The following is a 19,370-nucleotide window of genomic DNA, read 5'->3' as shown; positions in this document are numbered from 1 at the left end:
ACCTTCACTTGGCTTTTTGGCCTTGATACGGTGGAATGCTGAACTAGCAGCCAATTTTATGAGAGAGAGAGAGAGAGAGAGAGAGAGAGAGAGAGAGAGAGAGATGTTTCCATTAATTGAAACCATATTCGCACATAACATCAACCAGAACCAGAATTCTGATGAAACTAACCAATCAATACAGAAAAGGCTACACAGCTTTCAGGAAAAAGAGAAGAGGATGAAAAAAGGCTAATAATACACGAACTGGAACACCAGAAATTAGCATTCTCAAAAAAGACAAGCTCACTAGCCACCGGCTAATACACGGAATTCTCCTGTAGTCAACTGGTCAACCTAAACCCTCTTGAAGAAAGACATAATATTCCCTTGTTTAGGATCCTTCACATTTCCAGCTTTCTTATTTCCTGCTTTGCCACCTGGGTTAGATGGAGCAGTGTTCCCCACAGCTGGTGACTTCTTAGCAGCGGGTGCCCTGTATTCATACGCACATTTTGAGCAGTGTCATCAGATGAAAGCAAAATAACTACCGTATCGAATTGTATTGACAACCAGGAAATGGAATGCCAAATTCACGGGCATCTTTTTTATTTTCTATTTCTACAGTGAAACAAATATTTTCAAATGCAGTAATTCTGAAAGTTGCCACTGCTGTGAAGATGGAACAACTGCGGTGGATGTTATCAGAAAATAACCGGCTCAGCCGCGAGATATTATATTCAAGTAGTTCTATAAAAAAACTCAAGTTAACTAACAGATCAAATATAATAGAAACTATTCAAATTACCTGTTGACAGTATTGTCAGCTGAGGTGTTTTCTGTTTTCGTCACTGCATGACTATCAGCTTTGGTCTCTGTCTCCTCACCCTCCCACACGACCTCAGTTACTAGAGCATAATATGAACAATCAACAGATATAAGCAGGTAGAGAACAAAGAAAACAAGAACTGCATTACAGAACACCTTTCAGGAAACAATATGCATAAGATGGTTGCGTTTCACTTTTTAACTGAGTACATGCGTGCATATGTTAATATTACACAACATTGATTTTAAGAGAGATATGATACTAAGAACGTAGCGATGGAGTATAGATGAGCTGATTCAGCAAGAGGTCTTTGAAATAAGTAGCATTAAAAGCATAAACATCATCATACAGAATGACATACTAGAATGATGCACAAAGTGAAACTTTTCACCACAGAAACAACAGTAAGACAGGCAAGTTGAAAATATAGGGAAGGCCTCTTGCACATACCTTCTCTCCCACGCTCGTCAATTCGTGTCTTCATCACTTTTCTCCTCTTGGGTGAAGTTGGAGCTGCATTAGTCACTTTATCCTTTGCATTATTTTCAGGAATGGGACTGTGGACTTTTTCTAAAGATGAAATCTCAGCAGTCTTGCCTTTGCTGACAATTGGTGAATCTGCCCTTGGTGGTGCTTGGTTAATTGCCTTCTCCGCTATTTTATCTTCCTTTGCTTTTGGTTTATTCTCTTTTTCCTTGTCAATATCAAAATTGTTTTTCTCGGGAACTGAGGATTTACTACTTTGTTTATCCAGAAAAGATTTCCTTTTGGGGGGATCCGGTGATGCTAGATTTACAGCATCTTTAAATTCATCGTCTTCGTCTGAAAAATCAAAAACAACCCTTCTCTTTCTACTGCCTTCACCATTGGAAGCTCTCTTGAAATTAAAATCTTCGCCATCATCATCACTATCTGCTGCCTCTACTGCCTCATGAGCACAGATTTGAGCTTCCGCACAAGAGACTAAAATATGTATATTTTAAAAATAAAGGTCAGATAGAAAGTACATCTGTTTTTCTTTACCACCGGCTAAGAGTGAATGGAAACAAACCTGTAGTGTTTGGAATAATAATAGTAGTTTTTGTTGTGGCAGTACTGGGCTTTGGCTTTGTAGATGCACGGTCCCACATATTTGCCAATGAGCCCCCATTTCCTGAAGTACTTTTCTCATTCTGGCCTTTCTTTTTATTAGCAGGCAATTGAGGAACTTTTTCTTTATCTGAAGAACCCTTGGCAACCTGTTTGTGACCCTCTGTAACTGGACTCTCAGTTTTGATATCTTTTACCACATGGGTAGGTTGTAGACCGACCTTTGGGCTTGATTGCTGAACTTTCTTTTGCTGAGGTTGAGGAATACTCAAATTTTGATTAGAAGGATTACTTCTGGATGGCCCTGCCATCCCTGCAGTTTTGGGTTGCGGAACTGCAATGCTGGCGGTTGTGCCCTCAGTACTACGCTTGACAAAGGAATTTGAAATTCTGCATAACCTGAAAAGACAATAATGAGCATCAGGAAATGAACACATTAAACTGCACTATGCTGAGTTTCATATGGTTGCACACCTGATGACTGAAGTCAGGGTTGACCATAGTAAGTTGAAGCAAGAGTATATATGTACAGAAGTTCCAGCTGAATGGCCATATATGTTGGCAAAAACTTGGCAGAAAAATAAGAACATCACAATGAGTTTAATTACTTTAGTCTTTCTTGCAGTAGGTGCAGTTTTTTATGTTTGAAACCTTGTAAACAAAAAAGGAAGGATTTCATAAAATCAATTAGTTGTTATTTCATTATCAAACAGAAACAGAGAAAAGGCGGGAGAGGGGAAGCTTTGGAGTTTCCCAAAAGGGGAGAGTAGTCCCCAATTTTTTGGGGGGAAAAAATTCCCACACAGAGAGAGAGAGAGGGGGGAAGTTTTTGCAGGGAAAACAGATAGGCATTGAGTATAAGTCTCGGTGTTGGTCGTTGCTACACAAGTAGGGTATGCTCATGAACTCCAACTTAGAAGAACTATACCTGTTATCTCGCAAGCAATTATCAGTTGCGGGGGGCTGCCTAAACAGTTCTTCGGCTTGCACATATTCTGCATTCCAAAGTGCCGCTGGATCCTTTGGGATGCAAGCTTGGACACTGTATACATGGACTGAACAACTGCCATCGAAATCTTGTTTAGCTTCTGCAAGAACTCAAGACAAAGACACTTCCAAGGATTATTCCTACCAACCAAGAAAATACAGGAATCCGTTAAAAGAACTTTCATCCGCTTTTCGATCAAGAAAAGTTAATACACAGTGTATAACCAGGCGTATGCTGAAATATGATAGCTGCTGGTGTCAGTACCGTAGATTCCTTTCATAAAAGACATCCTCAGAATGCAAAAATATGTTTTGAGTACAGAACAACTCGCATCTCCCAAACTTTAGTTTGTTTGTGTAAATAACAACTGAAATTTGGCAAATTTCCCAAAACCTTGCAGTCTAAATCTAATATAATCAAACTGCACATTATTGAACTTTTCTTAGGGCTTATATCTTCATGAACAATACTAGAAAAAGTATACGGGATCCACACCTGACGGAAGTGCTGCTTGACATAGATAGTACCAAGGAAAAGCAAAATTAATCAAAGGAAGGTTCGAGAGTAAAGGTAAAAAGAGGGAATAGAAGACAGACCAATGAGTTAGGACTAAAGTAATTATTCAAGTGTAACATCGAAGAAGAGGAACACATTTTTAACACAGCACGAAGGGATTTGTTAGTGATGGGATGAATGTGGATTTCCCCACAACAATTTCTAACCTGCAAGTTTAGGCCCAGAAACAAGCCTAATATGGTAAACTGAAGGATTATTCTTCAACCAGCCAGACAAGGCATATACTACTTCCATCGCATCTCCATGTTTCTCGACAAATTTGTGGAGCAACCTACATGGAAAACCAGCAACCGATATTAGCATAGGGAATCTAACTTAAACAACTACTTCTGATACAATCATTTACCTCTTTGAAGAATCTGATGGCAGCAAAAAATTACGACTCAGCCACTTGTAGGAAACCTAAGGGAGACAGCCATTTATTTAATAGATTGCAAATCAATAGATTAAAAGTTCTGAATGTTAATAAAGAAGCCAATTGTCGTAGTTACAAATCTACACAGTCGGGAACAAATAATTAGGACATAACTGCCAACAATTAAACAGTGACGAACCTTTATCAAAAAAACAAAAGAAAAAGAACAACAACAATAGAAGGAAAGACACTCCACAACATAAGATAATATAGATGCAGTTAAAGAGCAAGCATCTAAGCTAAATAAACATTTTCTCATCACCAAGCTAACGCAAACAGTTTCACTTATTTTTGAAATCATGGAACATACGTTTATTGTAAACCTCGGTAAAAATTAACTCACAAGTACAAGAGGAGTCAAAGACAGACTGCGCAAGGAAAAAACCAATAGCTTTATGCAACAATCAGACCAACCAACATTGAACAAATACTAAACTATTAGCTTCCATAACACTGCGTAGTTTATGGCATCAAAATAAGTCCCCTAATAAAAGAAGCTGATACCAGAACAGGTACTAGAAGGAAATACGTACAATAATCCTAAGTAAAGCAGAAAACTTTGGAATTGTGATGTTGGTCAAGTCTTATCACGAGCAATTTAGGTAAACACAGTACCTTTTTGTTACAAACGAGGTAAACACAGTATAACAGCATATATGCAGCCAACCAACGCACCCACTATGACATTAGAAGCTTCATACATTATAGTTGTACTCCACTTGAACACTTAACCACTACAAATTGGTCTATCTGGGACACTAAGCGTATTCCTGGTGCAGCATCACCCTAGGGTTAGCAGGAGTACCTTGTGCAAATCTCCACTTGAATCCGACGATCATCCATTCCCTGTCAAATTTCAACTGCAGAGTGCAGACTCTTTGTTGTCAAAAGCGAAGCTTGTTAGAACAAACTATATTGCCAATATAACCATGGCCACGCTACTATCAAATTTCGAGGAATCTCTCGTTAGCATTAGTTGAACTATGTTTTGTGTTTCCAGATCATCCAGTTACATGCTTGGTTTGCCTTGGCTGGCTATGACCCTCCTTCTTTACTAAAGTTTCTTTTTTCGCCAGTTAGTTGCATTGGTGCTACAGATGAATGAAGCTTCCTTGTTTACCAAATGTGATTTTGTTGAAGCAGGAACATTGCTTCCAGCATTGACATGGGCAGAGCAGAGGACTGATCCCCCATTTGTTTTCTAATACAACCACCCTTTTGGTAACTATTGAACTGCATACTGGTTCAAAAGGTGGCTTAATAATCGAGACTCAACCGAGGTTTCCTTATTTCAATCACATGTATCGAAGGGCAAAATCCTACTACACCATGCTTCGCATAAAATTATAGTTTGGATACACGAGGCATAAAAAGCTAAAACATTGTAAACACATGTAATCATCCAACCAACTGCATGGGCCAGAAATGTCAAACCTATTCAGCTGCTAATATCAATTCACACAATTTATAAGGTCAACGAACATGAAAAGTCCTTGCCAATGTCTCCAAATCTTCAATGCACAATAAATTCCAAGTCCCGACCTAGCTTGCTTAAATCATCACACCGAAACCATATACTAGTGGTCAGGCACATCAAATTCCTCCCACTCTGTTGCAGAAATACACCTACATACTGAAACAGCCGGAGGAGCGAATGCTCGACCAAGTACAATTGTACCGCCACTCAACTTTCCAATCCTAGAGTGGCAATCGCATATGTATGTAGGAAAAAATTAGATCTTTTAACCATAACAAACAAAACATAAACCTTAGGTCGTGTTTGAAGCACCGAAAACGGGGAAAAACTCAGGGAACCAAACAAAACAGTGAAGCCACATCAATTTAATCGATTTCCATATTAACCTTACGAAAATTCGATACTTTCTACTGTAACACAATAATACCAAGAGAAAATTGCACACATAACATCGAAACATCAATCTAATCAATTCCCATATGAACATTACGAAAATTCTATATACTTTTTTACTGTAACACAATAATACCAAGAGAAAATTGCACAAAAAAAACATCGAAACAGATAGAAGCGGAAATCAAGAACATACGCAAAGTATATTTGACGTGCGAATACGATAAAGGATTCGTATTGAACTACTAGTAAATAATCATAAGAGAAAAGGGGCTGTTACCACTTGAAGCTTATCGGAGACGAGGGCTTCGATCTCTTCGAGAATACCTAGGGTTTCGACTTCGGCCATCGCGTTCGGTTGTTCCAGCGAAGAGGAGGGTTCGGGTCTATGCGGAAGCGGTGCGAATTGTTGAACCCGAGTAGGATTAGTGGTTTCCCTCCGAAAGAAGGCACTCGTTTCCCGCCATTCTCTCTCACTGTTGTGTGGGGGTGCTTATGATGGTGTGGATTTTTTTATCTAGCGTCGACTGCAAAAGAGTTTTCGGGCCCGCTTAAACGTATTTCGGCTATTTTTTCTTAGCCCGGTCAAAGGTAAGTTATTTAAGCCGAGCCTAACTATGAATTTCTCTCCTATGACTTAGAGCATTTCTAACCCATGGCTTCATATTGGAGATGTCAAACGTTTTTTGAAGGCTGACGCGGCATTTTAGCATCTTCAATTTGACATCAAAGCCTTCCTTTCCAACCTTTGATGTCAAATTCTATTTATTTGACATCAAATTATTCCTCTCCAACCCTTATGTCAAAATACAAATAGTCATTTTTTGAAATTTGGCATGAAGGAGGGATGTTGTCAAAGTTGGCATGCTTCCTCCCCCTTCATCCATGTCAAATGCCACGTAGGATTTGGCCTAATAGAAAACATCTGGATTGAAAGGTGAATTGATGCCAAAAGTTACCGTTGCACTGTTCACGTCATATTTGACATCTCCCATTGGAGATGCTCTTAGTCTTGACAGGTTGTCAAATTTCGATGTTAACCCATCTCTATTGCCACTAGAGCTAACAGATAAAAGGTGGAATATTTGTGATTGTCAGACTAGAGCAACCTCAAATGCTCATGTGTGATCGGCATGTGTGTCAAGGGAGAAGAAAGGGAGGGAAAAAATAGTTCGCAGAAAGGAATGATTTTTCAAAAACAATAGTACAAGTTTTTTATTTTTTGCAAATTACTACATTTATTAGCAAATTCTTTTAAGTTGTAACAAAAAAATTTACTTTCTTTTGTGAACAGAACTTTTTTAAACTTTCATTTACTTTCTTCACGACACTTTTGCATACTCAAATAAAATACTCCATCAATTAGTATCAACATCCTCAAAGTTCTTACATAATGCAATTACAACACAGCGTCTTTAATACGTAGATAATTTTTTATGACAATGCTTTATTTGCGCTTGGTATGAAATAAAAGTTTATTTTCGATGACAAGAACAAATACGTCACCGTTTGTGAATCTGTTACTACCATTTTAGGTTTTGATTGATGTTTCTCCTTCCACCAAATCTATAAGCATTTTAGGTTTTGACGATTCAAGTTCAAAAGGTTATCGTGATTTTAGGCCTATTTGCTTGGGGTTTCGTATTTGCTTGTTCAGTCGGGAAGGAAACACACGAGTTAAGACGACCATGCATTGTTACATACTCGGCTTTTAAATTTTAATAACATTCTTCAAATTCTCTCAAGTCGAAGAATTTAATCAGACAGAGTAATGAAAATTATTATCTCGTTTCTTTGCTTCTATATACCCCGGTATTATCCACTCAACGATAGAAGAACAGCTTCAAAATGGTCCATCAATACAATAGTACTAGAAGCAATATTTGCAACTCCAAGTTCAGTCCTTATTACAGAATCCACCAATTTGCCAAAGATGGTCACTTTAGCATCAACACCAGCGCCAGACCAACAATGTTTAATTTTGGAAAGCAGGGATTTCCTCTAATTTTACTTATGGAGCAGTTACATTGAAGGGTGGAAATACAATCCCAATGTGAAACCTTGTCCAATAATACGAATCAGGTTACTTTCATTTGAATAGTTCTTGGGGCGCCACTATACATATCAATCAATATCACAAGCTTGTAGTCATATAAAGCATGGCAAAATAGCCATGACATGTACACTTTACAAACTTGAATGATTGAGGCCGTCAAAGATGTATACCTCGTCATATCCCTTCCTGCAGTCATGAACATAGAGAAACCAAAGTCAGAAAAACTAAAAAGGACACACACCTGGATGCAATTTGGAAGGCATTATGGGCTTACCCGGCCTTCCCACAATAAGTGGGACTGTAGTTGTAAATAAGATTGTTGAGCACTTTTCGAGTAGGTGGTCTGTTCAATGACTTCCTAGCCTCACTGCAGGAGATCAAAGAATAAATACAAATAAGAAGCTAACGTTTATATTTATAGTACGTGATATAAATGAACCCAACAATGAACTCGAATCTTCGAGTTTAACTATTTGAGTTGTGGTTGCACAATTAGCACTCCAGAACATATGCGATGCAACTTTCCCACTAACATGCATATTACAGTCTTTCCCCAGGATAGGAACTTTCATATTCCTCCGCAGTTAAGAGAAAATTGTCCCCAAGGCAACTGCTTTGGTCTTTTTCAAATATCTGAATGTGAGTTTTTAAGGAACTCATGCTCCTTCTTTCATGATACTAGAGCTGAACGAAATCAACCTTTTTTCTGACAAAGTTTCCCCCTAACTCAATATGCATTTCAAGGAAAACCTTTCACCTGACAAAGAAATTTGCAACATATTGAGTCACTTGAATTGCATCTTCGGAGTGAGGAATCATGGATAAGCCCCATTCGAAAGCATTTTTCTGCAGTGTACAGGGTCAGTCTTTCACGATTAGAACAGAAGCAGCTGTATCACAGTCGTGCCTCGTAATAGCAAGTCAGCGACATAGAAAGTACCAGGAAAATTAGTAAAAATGAAGTATAAGGAGTGAGAAAACAAATAGAATCAACCAACACTGCCACACAGAGACAATCCCAAGATTAAACTTTCCAAGATCCAACTTAGTAAGCTCTACGGTGCTATAATCTATATTCTATCCTAATGTAGAAAGGGAGAGCACCAATCGCATTATCAGTATCTGAATTTAGGATGACGCTATAGTGTCCTTGGTCAGTTTGGAGACACCGTAATTTTTGGCATAACTTCACCATTATGAGAATAACTAAAACTCATGACAAGCATAACATAACCCAAACAAAGTATAACCAAGGAATATCCAAAAAACCAATCAAGGCATAACCAAACCCAACCAAGGCATAACTTGCTTGTTATGCCTTGCTATAGTTCTGTTATGCTTGTAATGGGTTTTAGTTATGCTCATAATAGTTTTGTTATGCCAAAAGTTACGGTGTCCCCAAAATAACCAGGGACACCGAAGTCATTCCCCTGAAGTTAATAGTCAAGACTAAGACAATCAGACCATGAAGCTGTGAACTCCAGAGCGCGTTTCAACAAAAATTGTGTTAGAAAACCTGTTAGAGCTTATCCATATTGATTAATTATAACCTCCAAGACTAGTTATATTGAGCTTGGGCGGCCTCACCACTCATTGCCAATTGGTTTTGAGTTGGATGCTTTAACACGGTATCAGAGCTTAGGCTTTACTTTAGGAGGCTTTAGGACAAGACTCTCTTGCTTGATTGCCTCGTTGTTTGTGCCACAAGTGCACCTTGTTTTGTTATGATCCCAATGTTATGGATCCTTTGTTTCTCTCTCCACGTGCGGGTCAGGGGTTGCACGCACGGGTGAGTGTTAGAGCTTGTCCAACATTGATTAATTATAACCTACAAAACTAGTATATGAGCCTGGAAGGCCGCTTCACTCATTACCAATTGGATTTAAGTAGGATGCTTTAAAAAAACCAAAACAGAAAATCCGGGTAAACAAATGTGCTAATTTAGTACTCCATTACGATTAGTCTCCTGAAAAACACTCAGAACAGGGAGGTCAGCATCCCATCTAGAGCACACGTGGTAGAAAGTGCGATTTAGCAACGAAAATAACCAGCAATACCTCATCATCACCATTGCATCCATAAAAACAAACAGGGACGTTGCATTGACAATAAAAACATGATGAGTAACAACTTTTTTTTCCCTTGAAAACCGACGAGTAACCATAAAGATAGTACCTCTGGATGCCACTGGAAGGCAGTAACAGGATAATTGCGTGCTTGAACTGTGGAGACATAAACCTGCTATTAATCCATATTGAAAGAAACATCGGGACGTAAATTCTGGTTAGAATATCAAATAGATGGATAATCGAAGAAATAAATAATTGCTCGTAGCCAATACCTTATTATCAGAATCTGCACTATTCGTCAAGATCTTGAAGAAATTACACAGGTCCATGTTCTCAAGAAACTTTTCTGGTGATATACCGTACTGTTGCATACAGGGAATCAAACTCATGCATATAAGACATTGTGAGCTTTGCAAATCCAAGTATATGCCCATTATTTCTAAGCAATATATGGTTCTGGACAAAAATAAAGAGACAAAGAAACAAGAAGAACCAGTCTTCTCTTTACAGTGCAATGCACTATTTGTAAAAACTAAGCCGTAACAAATCACAAAGTTGTGGTGGAGCAGAACATGAAGGATAATAACACCAAGGTAATACTCGATCTCCCCAAAAATTAAGTTTTCTCCAGGTATTTACCAACTGTGCATCCACTTGATATTTACATGACTGCTAACTCAACTAATAAACAAAGCTCGCCCAACTACTTGGGATAAAAAACCATTGATCTTCCTTTGACATTTTGCTCAACCAATGTCCATAATTGCAGTTGAACCTTGAACTAAAGTAAGCTTTCACAATGGGTACCCTTATCCGTTCAATATTTCCAAACTTTATCAACGCGTGCAGCATCTACCATCGCGACAATATGTTCAGTCCTAGTCCTTGTTTCAAAGGATCAACACATGTCGACCTCATTTCCACAACACTCATCTTGCAAAAATGTTATTTCTTGACTATTCAATAGTCTCTACCACGAAGCATTTGTGGTTTTACCAGTGATTGAAAAAGTGCGCCTAGGCAGGGTGAGGCGTGAGGTGACACTACAACGCCTCAGGGCTGCGAGCGAGTCGAGCTTAGAGGAGGCGAGCGAGTCGAGCTTAGAGGAGGCGAGCGACTAGTCGGTAAAACCTTGCCTAGTTGTGAGGCGTGAGGATACGTAAAAAGCGCGACTAGGCGTCGGCAACCACCGTCGACCACCCCCAGACGTCTGGTGACCTCCGGCGACCCAACCCCTGTCCTTGCCGACCACCTTCGGGCATTTTCAGGCCACCGGCAACTTAGTTTGTACTTGACAAAGTCAGTGTACAAAGTTCAGAGGTATTTTGAACTTCGATCTGTCATATTTCGAACTGTTTGAGGCTGAAAACTCTCTTTCGAACCTTTGGGCATCGATTTGAACACTAATAAGTGATTTCGAGAACTAGGTATTGGGGTTTGTGGGTTTTTGTGGTCCGACGTTGACTGGGTAAGCTCCAATCGTGGGTTTTTGTGGGTCTTATGGTTGCCCATCGTCGGCGAGAGCTCGCCAGAGTTCGGCGAGTGCAGCTGATCGTCTCTCGCTGTTTCTCTTCTCCTCTCACTCACACCCTGTCTCGATCTCTCCTTCTCTCTCGTATTATATGTATAACTATAACAATAGAATGGTGCTACTGACACAGACTAAAAATCTGTACCAGTGGGTACAGATTCCTTTTTGGGCTCATTTTGGGTCTCAAAAAAATGATCGGAGTCGCTCATTTTATTTAAAATATTTTGTTTGTGGTCCATACAAAAAATAAGTTTAATCCGGTATCGGTAAGAGTATTTACGAAACATCCAAACTTTGCTCTATTGAATTCTAGAGCAAAGTTTGGATGTTTCGTAAATACTTTTATCGATACCGGATTAAACTTATTTTTTGTAGGGACCACAAACAAAGTATTTTAAACAAAATGAGCGACTCCGATCATTTTTTTAAGACCCAAAATGGGCCCAAAAAGGGATTTGTACCCACTGGTACAGATTTTTGGTCTGTACCAGTAGACTTTCTGTTAGTTTTATGAGCGTATTTTACATATTTTACTAGTATTTCGTATGTTGGATTGTTGGTTATTATGCAATATGGTGATGTTTATTCTTGTTTTGAAGGTAGGAGTGAATATTGGTCATTTATGTAGTTTATATTTCTTTTTTTTTTTTAAATGCTCGCCTCGCCTCGCTTCAATGAGGGCTTTGTCGCCTTGCGTATTTAAATCACTGGGTTTTGTTCTGAAGATATGCTTGAATCAGGCACAATATACATAGCTATCCTACCTTACTATTATGAGTAAAACGAATATGCATCCCTCCTACACTACATATAACAGCATAGGAATCAGAATGTTTGCTTTTGTTCTTTCCTGGCTTTCAGTGGCAAGTTTTACTCCTTTCACATTTCAACTTTTCCACAGGTAATATTCCATAAATTTAGTTCTGATCCTATTTCTTAAATTCTCTTGATTTCTAAGTCTACATTCTGTAATGTTATAACCAGACAGCATACACCATAGTATCTCATCTTGCACTTAACCAACCAATTCATCAACTAGTAATGTCCACATATGAGGTCTATGCAGAATCCTATTTTCCCCCAAAATATTACATATGATTCTAATCCTTGTGCAAGATGCTATGTCATAGTGCGCGGTAAAAAGGCCCAAAGGGAGTATCTATCTTCCATCCATGTAAAATGCAATACATTTGTTCTTCACCATCAATGTGGGCTTATTATTCCTCAAACATTCTTAATAACTAGATAACTCATGTCAAATCTAGGTTTGGCGGCATGGGTGTCTCCGTACCCGTCTTCTTGTTGTATCTGATAGACAATGGTAAACCAGGGAAATTAAAAGAATTGGCAAAGATCACTAAGGTCTAGTTTAAGGCAAAAGGAGAAACACATTCTCCCCTCTTCTCTGGGTAAACTTCCAAGTACACTACCTAAAGGGATTATCACAAGTCAGGATCTACTAAACATTTTGGTCACTAGAGCCGAATTGTTTCAAGGTACAGTAAGGCTCCCCTGACAATGAACAAAGATTGAAGTACAAATTATCCTTCCAAAACAACAGCAACATAGAAGCAAAAATACTATTCCTTGATGTAGAAGAATAAAGTTCAAAAATAATCAATCAAATTTACCATGAATCAGTAAAGGGTACCAAACTACGAATCATTTAACACTCACTTGATGGTTTTGCATGACAAGGCAATCTGTACTCAACTTTCTAAGTAAATCTGGAGGAAACCTGCAGAAGGACATGAATACCTTGTCATCCCTAGTTCAATAAAAAAGCATAAAATAAAACTAAAACAAATTTCAGCTGCCTCTGGTCAAAATTTTGAACTTTCTAAGCAATTTAACTCCATTCAGTTGAGAGCAATGGCTCCACAACCGATTACAAAATCCATGCCAATATATATATGCAATTTCCTATCAATCAAAGCATGAAAGAAAAATGTGTCCAACAGAATCCCGATCATCCCCTCTGTAGTCAGCACAGAAGCATACATATCATCGTATTCCATCCCATAAAGTTTCACTATATTCAATCTCTAATCATCCCAACCAAATACAAGTTTCGATATGAAACATTTGCAATCCCCATCTCTATCATCACAACTATAACTTATACATATGTTCTATATCTTTCCAGTCTTTATACCTGCAACACATGTCTTAATCTTACCCTCCCTCCAGTATAAAAAATCAATCTAAAACAAGTTTCCAATCATCATTCATGCCAATATAAGTGCAACATTTTATTTTCTCATCTTTATTCTAATGAACAAAAGATTGACACATACAATGTTCGAAATCTTCATCCCCGTCATAAATAAGTCACTTCTTTTTTCAATGTATAAAAAAGTTTCTTCCGAGTCTCTGGCCATAAGGCCATATTAAATGAAGCCCTACGCTGTAATCAGTGTATGACCAATGATGACAAGTTGACAACCATATCACACGAGAACAGAAAAATAATTATGGATATAAATCATATAAACAATCATTATCCAAGTAATTACGAAAACCGTATACCTTTGAAACACAGTTCCTTCAATATTCATCTCTTTTGCGAATTCGAGTGTAGATGCCTGATCTGATGCTTTAAATGATTCAAGAATGTTATTGTCCTATCACAATTAACAACATGTCAATACCAGTAAAAAAAAAGTCCATCAAATCTTCTAAAGTAAATGGAAAATGCAAAAAGCCCTTTCTTAGGACAAGAATAACACCACCAGACATAAAATGAACCCCTGGTTAATGTGAGTAAAAATTTAAGTATCAGTAGACTGATTTGATGTTGACAGAAAAGACAACCATGATCTACGAATAAGGATATAGACATATAGCGCATATATTCATTAAATTGTAGCTTAGGGTTTTTCATCTTCCAATTCTCACTCTTGTTCCCAAGGTGGGGGTGGTATTATCTTCAATCCTTCCTGAGTTGATCATCACCCCAACCTAAGCACAGGGGAATGGGGATTTCCTGACATACGTGAACAATCTGGGCCAGATGAAGCACGGGCATCACGCAATGCATAATTTTAAAGTAGATAAGGGCCATTTTAAAGTAGATAAGGGCCACTGCATATACACAGCTCCAGTTCAACCCATGTGATGCGAAGAAATAGAGACTGAACTTTGTGTAGCGACAAATCAAACACATTCACACACCGGTGCACTCACTCGAAGGCATTCAATTTTTATGTCTACACATTCAAACAGTTGCCAGTACATATGAGCCAAAACAGTTAAGGCATCTAGATCAATCAAAATTGGATTTTGATAGTTCATTCCAAAACTGAAAATTACCAAGATGCTAAAGATTTGGAGTACTCAACGAATAAAAAAATTGTATCATAACAAATAAAAGCTGATACTCAGTGAAATGCAACAAATATAAACAGAGACACTTGATAATAAGAACAATGTTTTATAACTTACCTTGCTGATAATCATTGTTAAAAGTTCAAAGCCTAAGCAGATTGCAAGTAGAGGGAAGTGGTCTCCTCCGTCATTCTTCTCCAAAATTTTCTGTAGGAAACAGAGGACACGATTGCAGTCAATTAGTATTTAGTTAAAAACTATCTTTGTTATTGTTTCGACAGTATAAACGCAAATATAGGAAACCATGACTCGAAAAACACATCCTCGAAAGAAGCTAATGTCATGTGCTGCTTAGTCTTCCAATAAATACGTACTAGTTTGTCTAAGTTGGGCAATTACCTTAAATATTCCATCAACAACCTTAAAGTAGGGGCCACTTTTGGCCCATCCTCCAGTAAAGAGCACTCCATTGACAAGATTGAGTTTCTGGCGAATGAAAAGCAGATATTAGTAAACTAGATAAAAAGTTAGAGGAAATAAACCTTCAAAACCAACTACACTTGAAAATGTTCAAAGCAAAACCTTTGAGCACATTAACACTCATCAAATCTTTTAGTTGGCATAACTTAAGGAGTTGTTAATAGATAATGTGTGGCGATAAAGTCAAAACAATGCTTGCATTTGGAATGTAGTTATTGCAAAATCAAATTCACACAAATTGAGGAGAAGGAATTCACATAAATATACGGACTCCGTTTTACACAAATCCTTAAGTAAGTTATGAAGTACATGCTATCAGCCTTTTAACACTCGAATTGTATACTATAAGTTGAGCAGAGACTGTCATAGGAACAAGCAAAATAAAAGGATTTTCACAAAAAATAGCCACGAATCAACTTACCCTAACAAAACTACTTGAATCAAATCTTCATTCTCTAGGGACCAAAAAGAAAAAGAAAAAAAACTTCAACGTTTATCCTCTTCCTTTCCTTATTTTCCCTCCATTTTGTGAACAACCAAACACAGATTTTATTTTACATTCACAAGTAGGGCTAACAAAACAACCCAACCGAGCCAAACACTCTCAAGCACGGCTTGAAAACTTAACAAACTTCAAAAACATGTTTGAGCTTGGCTTATTTACAGTTACGAACGGATCTCAAACAGTTTTAATCAAGCCGATCACAAACCGAGCTCGAGTAGCTCGAATTTTTTAAACGTACTTAAATCCAACGAACCGAGCAGTTGTTTGTGCGAGCTTGGTTCGAAAGAGCTTCAAAAAGATGTTCAAGCTTGGTTTGTTCCGACCTCATGAACACGACCTCAAACTCGAGCAGTTTGGTTCGTTTACGGTTTATCAGCTCTACTCACAAGCCAGGTTCTCGCATAATTCAGTCGGATTTATAAACAATCCAAGCTACCAAACCCTAGCAAATGAACACTCGCGCACATTTTAAAATACGAACAAGTTAGTCCGATTACTTCGTAGAGAACATCAGGAGGCTCGTTATAAATAAGAGGAATAACCCTAGCCCCAGCCGCCTCGACGAACTTCACGTACGAAGCAGCAATATACGACGCATTCGACGCGTTATTAAGCCGGCCGGAGGCGCCATCGCCGGGATGGCTGAGGATGCCGATCACCGGTCTGAAATTCAGCTTCGGATCGGCCGCCGGGCAACTCGGCAGCCGAGTCGACTCGACGGAGTCGCCGGCCTCGCCCGGCAGAAGGATCGTCGATTGAGCCTTTGCGGAGCTCAATTCCTTGGACAAGGAAATCAGGACGGGAATCCAGAGGTACTGCCACATGGAAGAGGAGGCGGAGGGGGAGGCGGAGGGGTCGGGGTTGGTCGGGGAGGAGGAGGCGAGGTCGGAGGGGGAGTTAGAGGGAGAAGCTGGAGGCGCCATTATTAGGGTTTGGAGAGTTGGGGGAGGAGGAGAGAGAGGGGGGAGGAGAGAGAGGGAGGTTTGGGAGTGGTTTTGACATTGAATTTGCGTTGATACGGTCGGTTTCTGAATGTGGAATCGTACACAATCTGGACAGAGAGAGGAGAGAGAGAGGGACTGACGAGCTCTACAGACTCTACACGGTAGTAGGCAAAGAGGGTTACGCAATTTTGGAAGGAGAAGTCACACTCAAAAGGAGAAGTTTTTCAGTGCGCAGTGGGTAACCGTGGTGCCCGCTCAGCGAATATGTTATTCGGATATCACGTTAGTTGGGACTGACGGTCATTCATTTTGATTTTGGACGGTTCGAATTTGAAGAGAGAAACATGAGAGAGTGTTAAGATGAGAGGAGATACAATGTTTCAATTTGGACCATCCATATACTTTTGGACAGCCTGAATATGTTATTCGGATATCACGTTAGTTGGATGACGTGGTACACACCCGATATCCAAAAATTTCTCCACTCAAAGGGGCCGATTGGGTTTTTTTTGTTTTTTGTTTTTGTTTTGTGGGAACTCCACCCACGGTTGGCACGTTTCACTTTGCTTTGTTTATACTCCAATAGAAGTAATCAAGGATGGGATCAAGAGGGTCTAGTAGCGGCGACCACCACGACAAGAATTTTAAAAAATGCAATTATTATATGTAAAAAAAATTTATGCCCAACTTATATAGTCTCGCTACCACTAACTTTTTTTTAGTATACATTTCGCCACTGCTAAGGTAAAATCCTGGTTCCGTTCTTGGGAGCGATAGTTGTTTACGTGCATCTCGATTATTTTCTTTTTTAGTTCGGTTAAGAGTGGATCATGTATGGTGAAATTAAGGAATTTTTTTGTTCGGCAGAAGAAATTTTAATAATTTTAAAAAGAAATACAAAGATTAAAGAGATAAGAAGAAGCAAAAGCAACCCGAAATTAAAAGAGACACCGGCAAGAGGCCAATAACGAAAAAGAACACCACAAAAAACAGCTACACCAACGGGAACAAAAGACCAAATGCTCAGCCCCTACAACGAGAAACAGGACAGGAGAATAGCACCAAGCACACCACAACAGTAACAACAAACAACCTCTGACCTCCGGGACCAAGCAAAATCCAGCAAAGCACAACCAACAATAGAAAACCGAACAACCCCATCACCGCAGCAAAGCAAAGCAAAGCAACAAACCAACAACATATGAAGCAGCAGGAAACAACAAAACGATAACCCAAAAAGCATGGAAGAAATTTACAAGAGATTTACAGCAGAATTAAGAAATTTACAAGAGTTTTTTTTTGGGTAAATTTCACTGACCTCCTCTGAGGTTTCTGACACAAACAGACACCTCTCTTGAGGTTTCTGAAACGTCATTAACCTCCCTTATTTTACCTGACAATATACAACTCCCCCCTTCCCATTATTTACCTCCGAATGGTGTTAAATTTTATGATGAAGTTACGAAATCACCCTCTATGTCTCTGGCCCTTGTCTCTCTACTCCCTAAAAACAATATCTATGGTGACCTCTCTCTCTCATCCCCACGGAGACACTCTCAAGCATCAAAAGCCCAGTCCCCCCTTCGCTCTCTCTCCATGGCCATGAATGAAATTAAAGAAGACTGGCTCTTCTCAAACACCTCATCCCCACCCACCGACATCCCACTGCCTCCGAACCCAGCAAACAACACCACCAAATTACCAATCCAATTCAACCCCATTATCCAATCGAGTTCAGTAGGGAATCCACACACACTGGCACGAATTACCTTCTTTTTTTTTTGTTTTAGTTGGAGCAATCTCAGATCGAAAGAAAAAAGTTGGAGAAATATGTACAAGTATCTTCATTAAATGTGACCAGTTATGTGGGTATGTTGTGCATACACTTGTAGTTTTATGAGGCATATTAATAAGCTATATGTACTGAGATTGCAATTGGAGATGTTGGTTATGACAAATTAGCTATCATCTTGATGGAATTCGAGGGATTGTTAGTGGAGGAACAGCAATTGGGGATGTTGATGGACAATATTTTTGTTTAATCGGCATGAGGTTAGGAATGGCTGATTGAGTAATAGCTCTGGTGAGGGGCATCAATTGGGTTTTGGTTGGTATATGACATGTGTCCAGCCCTGAGATTGGGTTTCCAATTTTTACCTTTGTTTTTTAATGTAAACGAAATCACGTATTGTTTTGGGGTTCAATTGTTGAATGACCTGTGTGCAGCCCTGGCAAATTCGATTGTCCTCGCCTATGTTGAATTGGGTTTCAATCTGTTCAAAGAATTTGGAAAAATTGAATTTTAATTGTTGAATGAGTTGTAAAAAACTGGGTTTCAATTGTTGAATGAGTTTAAAAAATTATTGGGTTTGCCGAGCAAAAAAAAATAAAAAATTATTGGGTTTCAATTGTTGAATGAGTTTAAAAAATTATTGGGTTTGCCGAGCAAAAAAAATTAAAAAATTATTGGGTTTCAATACTTGGTTGGTTGTTTGGAATATGTGATAGGGCTTTCATAGACATTTATCTACAGGTTTAGATCCATACATATGCATATACAAAAACATATATAGGCACAGAGACGAGGGAGAACAAGGCGCAAAGCAGACAGTGTGTGTGTGAGAGAGAGAGAGAGAGAGAGAGAGAGAGAGAGAGAGAGAGAGATGGATGGTGCAAGTGCACATGGTGGTGGTCTGTTGAAACAGAGAGAGA

The 19,370-nt window shown here is 38.9% G+C and overlaps 2 protein-coding genes across 4 annotated transcripts; both read right to left on the bottom strand.

Annotated features, from left to right (window-relative positions):
• Positions 1–90: 90 nt before the first annotated feature.
• Positions 91–6,290, bottom strand: LOC131331494 (uncharacterized). The gene is made up of 8 exons (XM_058365472.1): positions 6,027–6,290; positions 3,808–3,863; positions 3,608–3,732; positions 2,826–2,985; positions 1,860–2,296; positions 1,259–1,771; positions 788–887; positions 91–475 (listed from the first exon to the last, which is right to left on the bottom strand). The coding sequence occupies exons 1-8, from the start codon at positions 6,093–6,095 to the stop codon at positions 337–339; spliced, it is 1,599 nt and encodes a 532-aa protein (XP_058221455.1). The 5' UTR covers positions 6,096–6,290; the 3' UTR covers positions 91–336.
• Positions 6,291–7,588: 1,298 nt separating this feature from the next.
• LOC131331493 (gamma-glutamyl hydrolase 2-like) lies at positions 7,589–16,836 on the bottom strand. Of its 3 annotated transcripts, none has more exons than XM_058365470.1 (10): positions 16,212–16,836; positions 15,129–15,215; positions 14,847–14,936; positions 13,932–14,026; positions 13,080–13,140; positions 10,144–10,233; positions 9,978–10,043; positions 8,560–8,648; positions 8,077–8,169; positions 7,589–7,988 (listed from the first exon to the last, which is right to left on the bottom strand). In XM_058365470.1, the coding sequence occupies exons 1-10, from the start codon at positions 16,635–16,637 to the stop codon at positions 7,934–7,936; spliced, it is 1,152 nt and encodes a 383-aa protein (XP_058221453.1). In that variant the 5' UTR covers positions 16,638–16,836; the 3' UTR covers positions 7,589–7,933. The 3 variants fall into 3 exon arrangements, 2 of the variants coding, with proteins under 2 accessions (XP_058221453.1, XP_058221454.1); XM_058365471.1 differs by having other exon boundaries at positions 9,978–10,040; XR_009201394.1 differs by lacking the exon at positions 7,589–7,988 and having other exon boundaries at positions 9,978–10,024; positions 16,212–16,834.
• Positions 16,837–19,370: the final 2,534 nt, after the last annotated feature.

Source organism: Rhododendron vialii, chromosome 6a (genome assembly GCF_030253575.1).
Source record: "Rhododendron vialii isolate Sample 1 chromosome 6a, ASM3025357v1".
Lineage (NCBI taxonomy): Eukaryota > Viridiplantae > Streptophyta > Magnoliopsida > Ericales > Ericaceae > Rhododendron > Rhododendron vialii.
The sequence above is the reverse complement of the archived record's forward strand: the minus strand, read 5'-3'. Positions and strand labels throughout refer to the sequence as shown.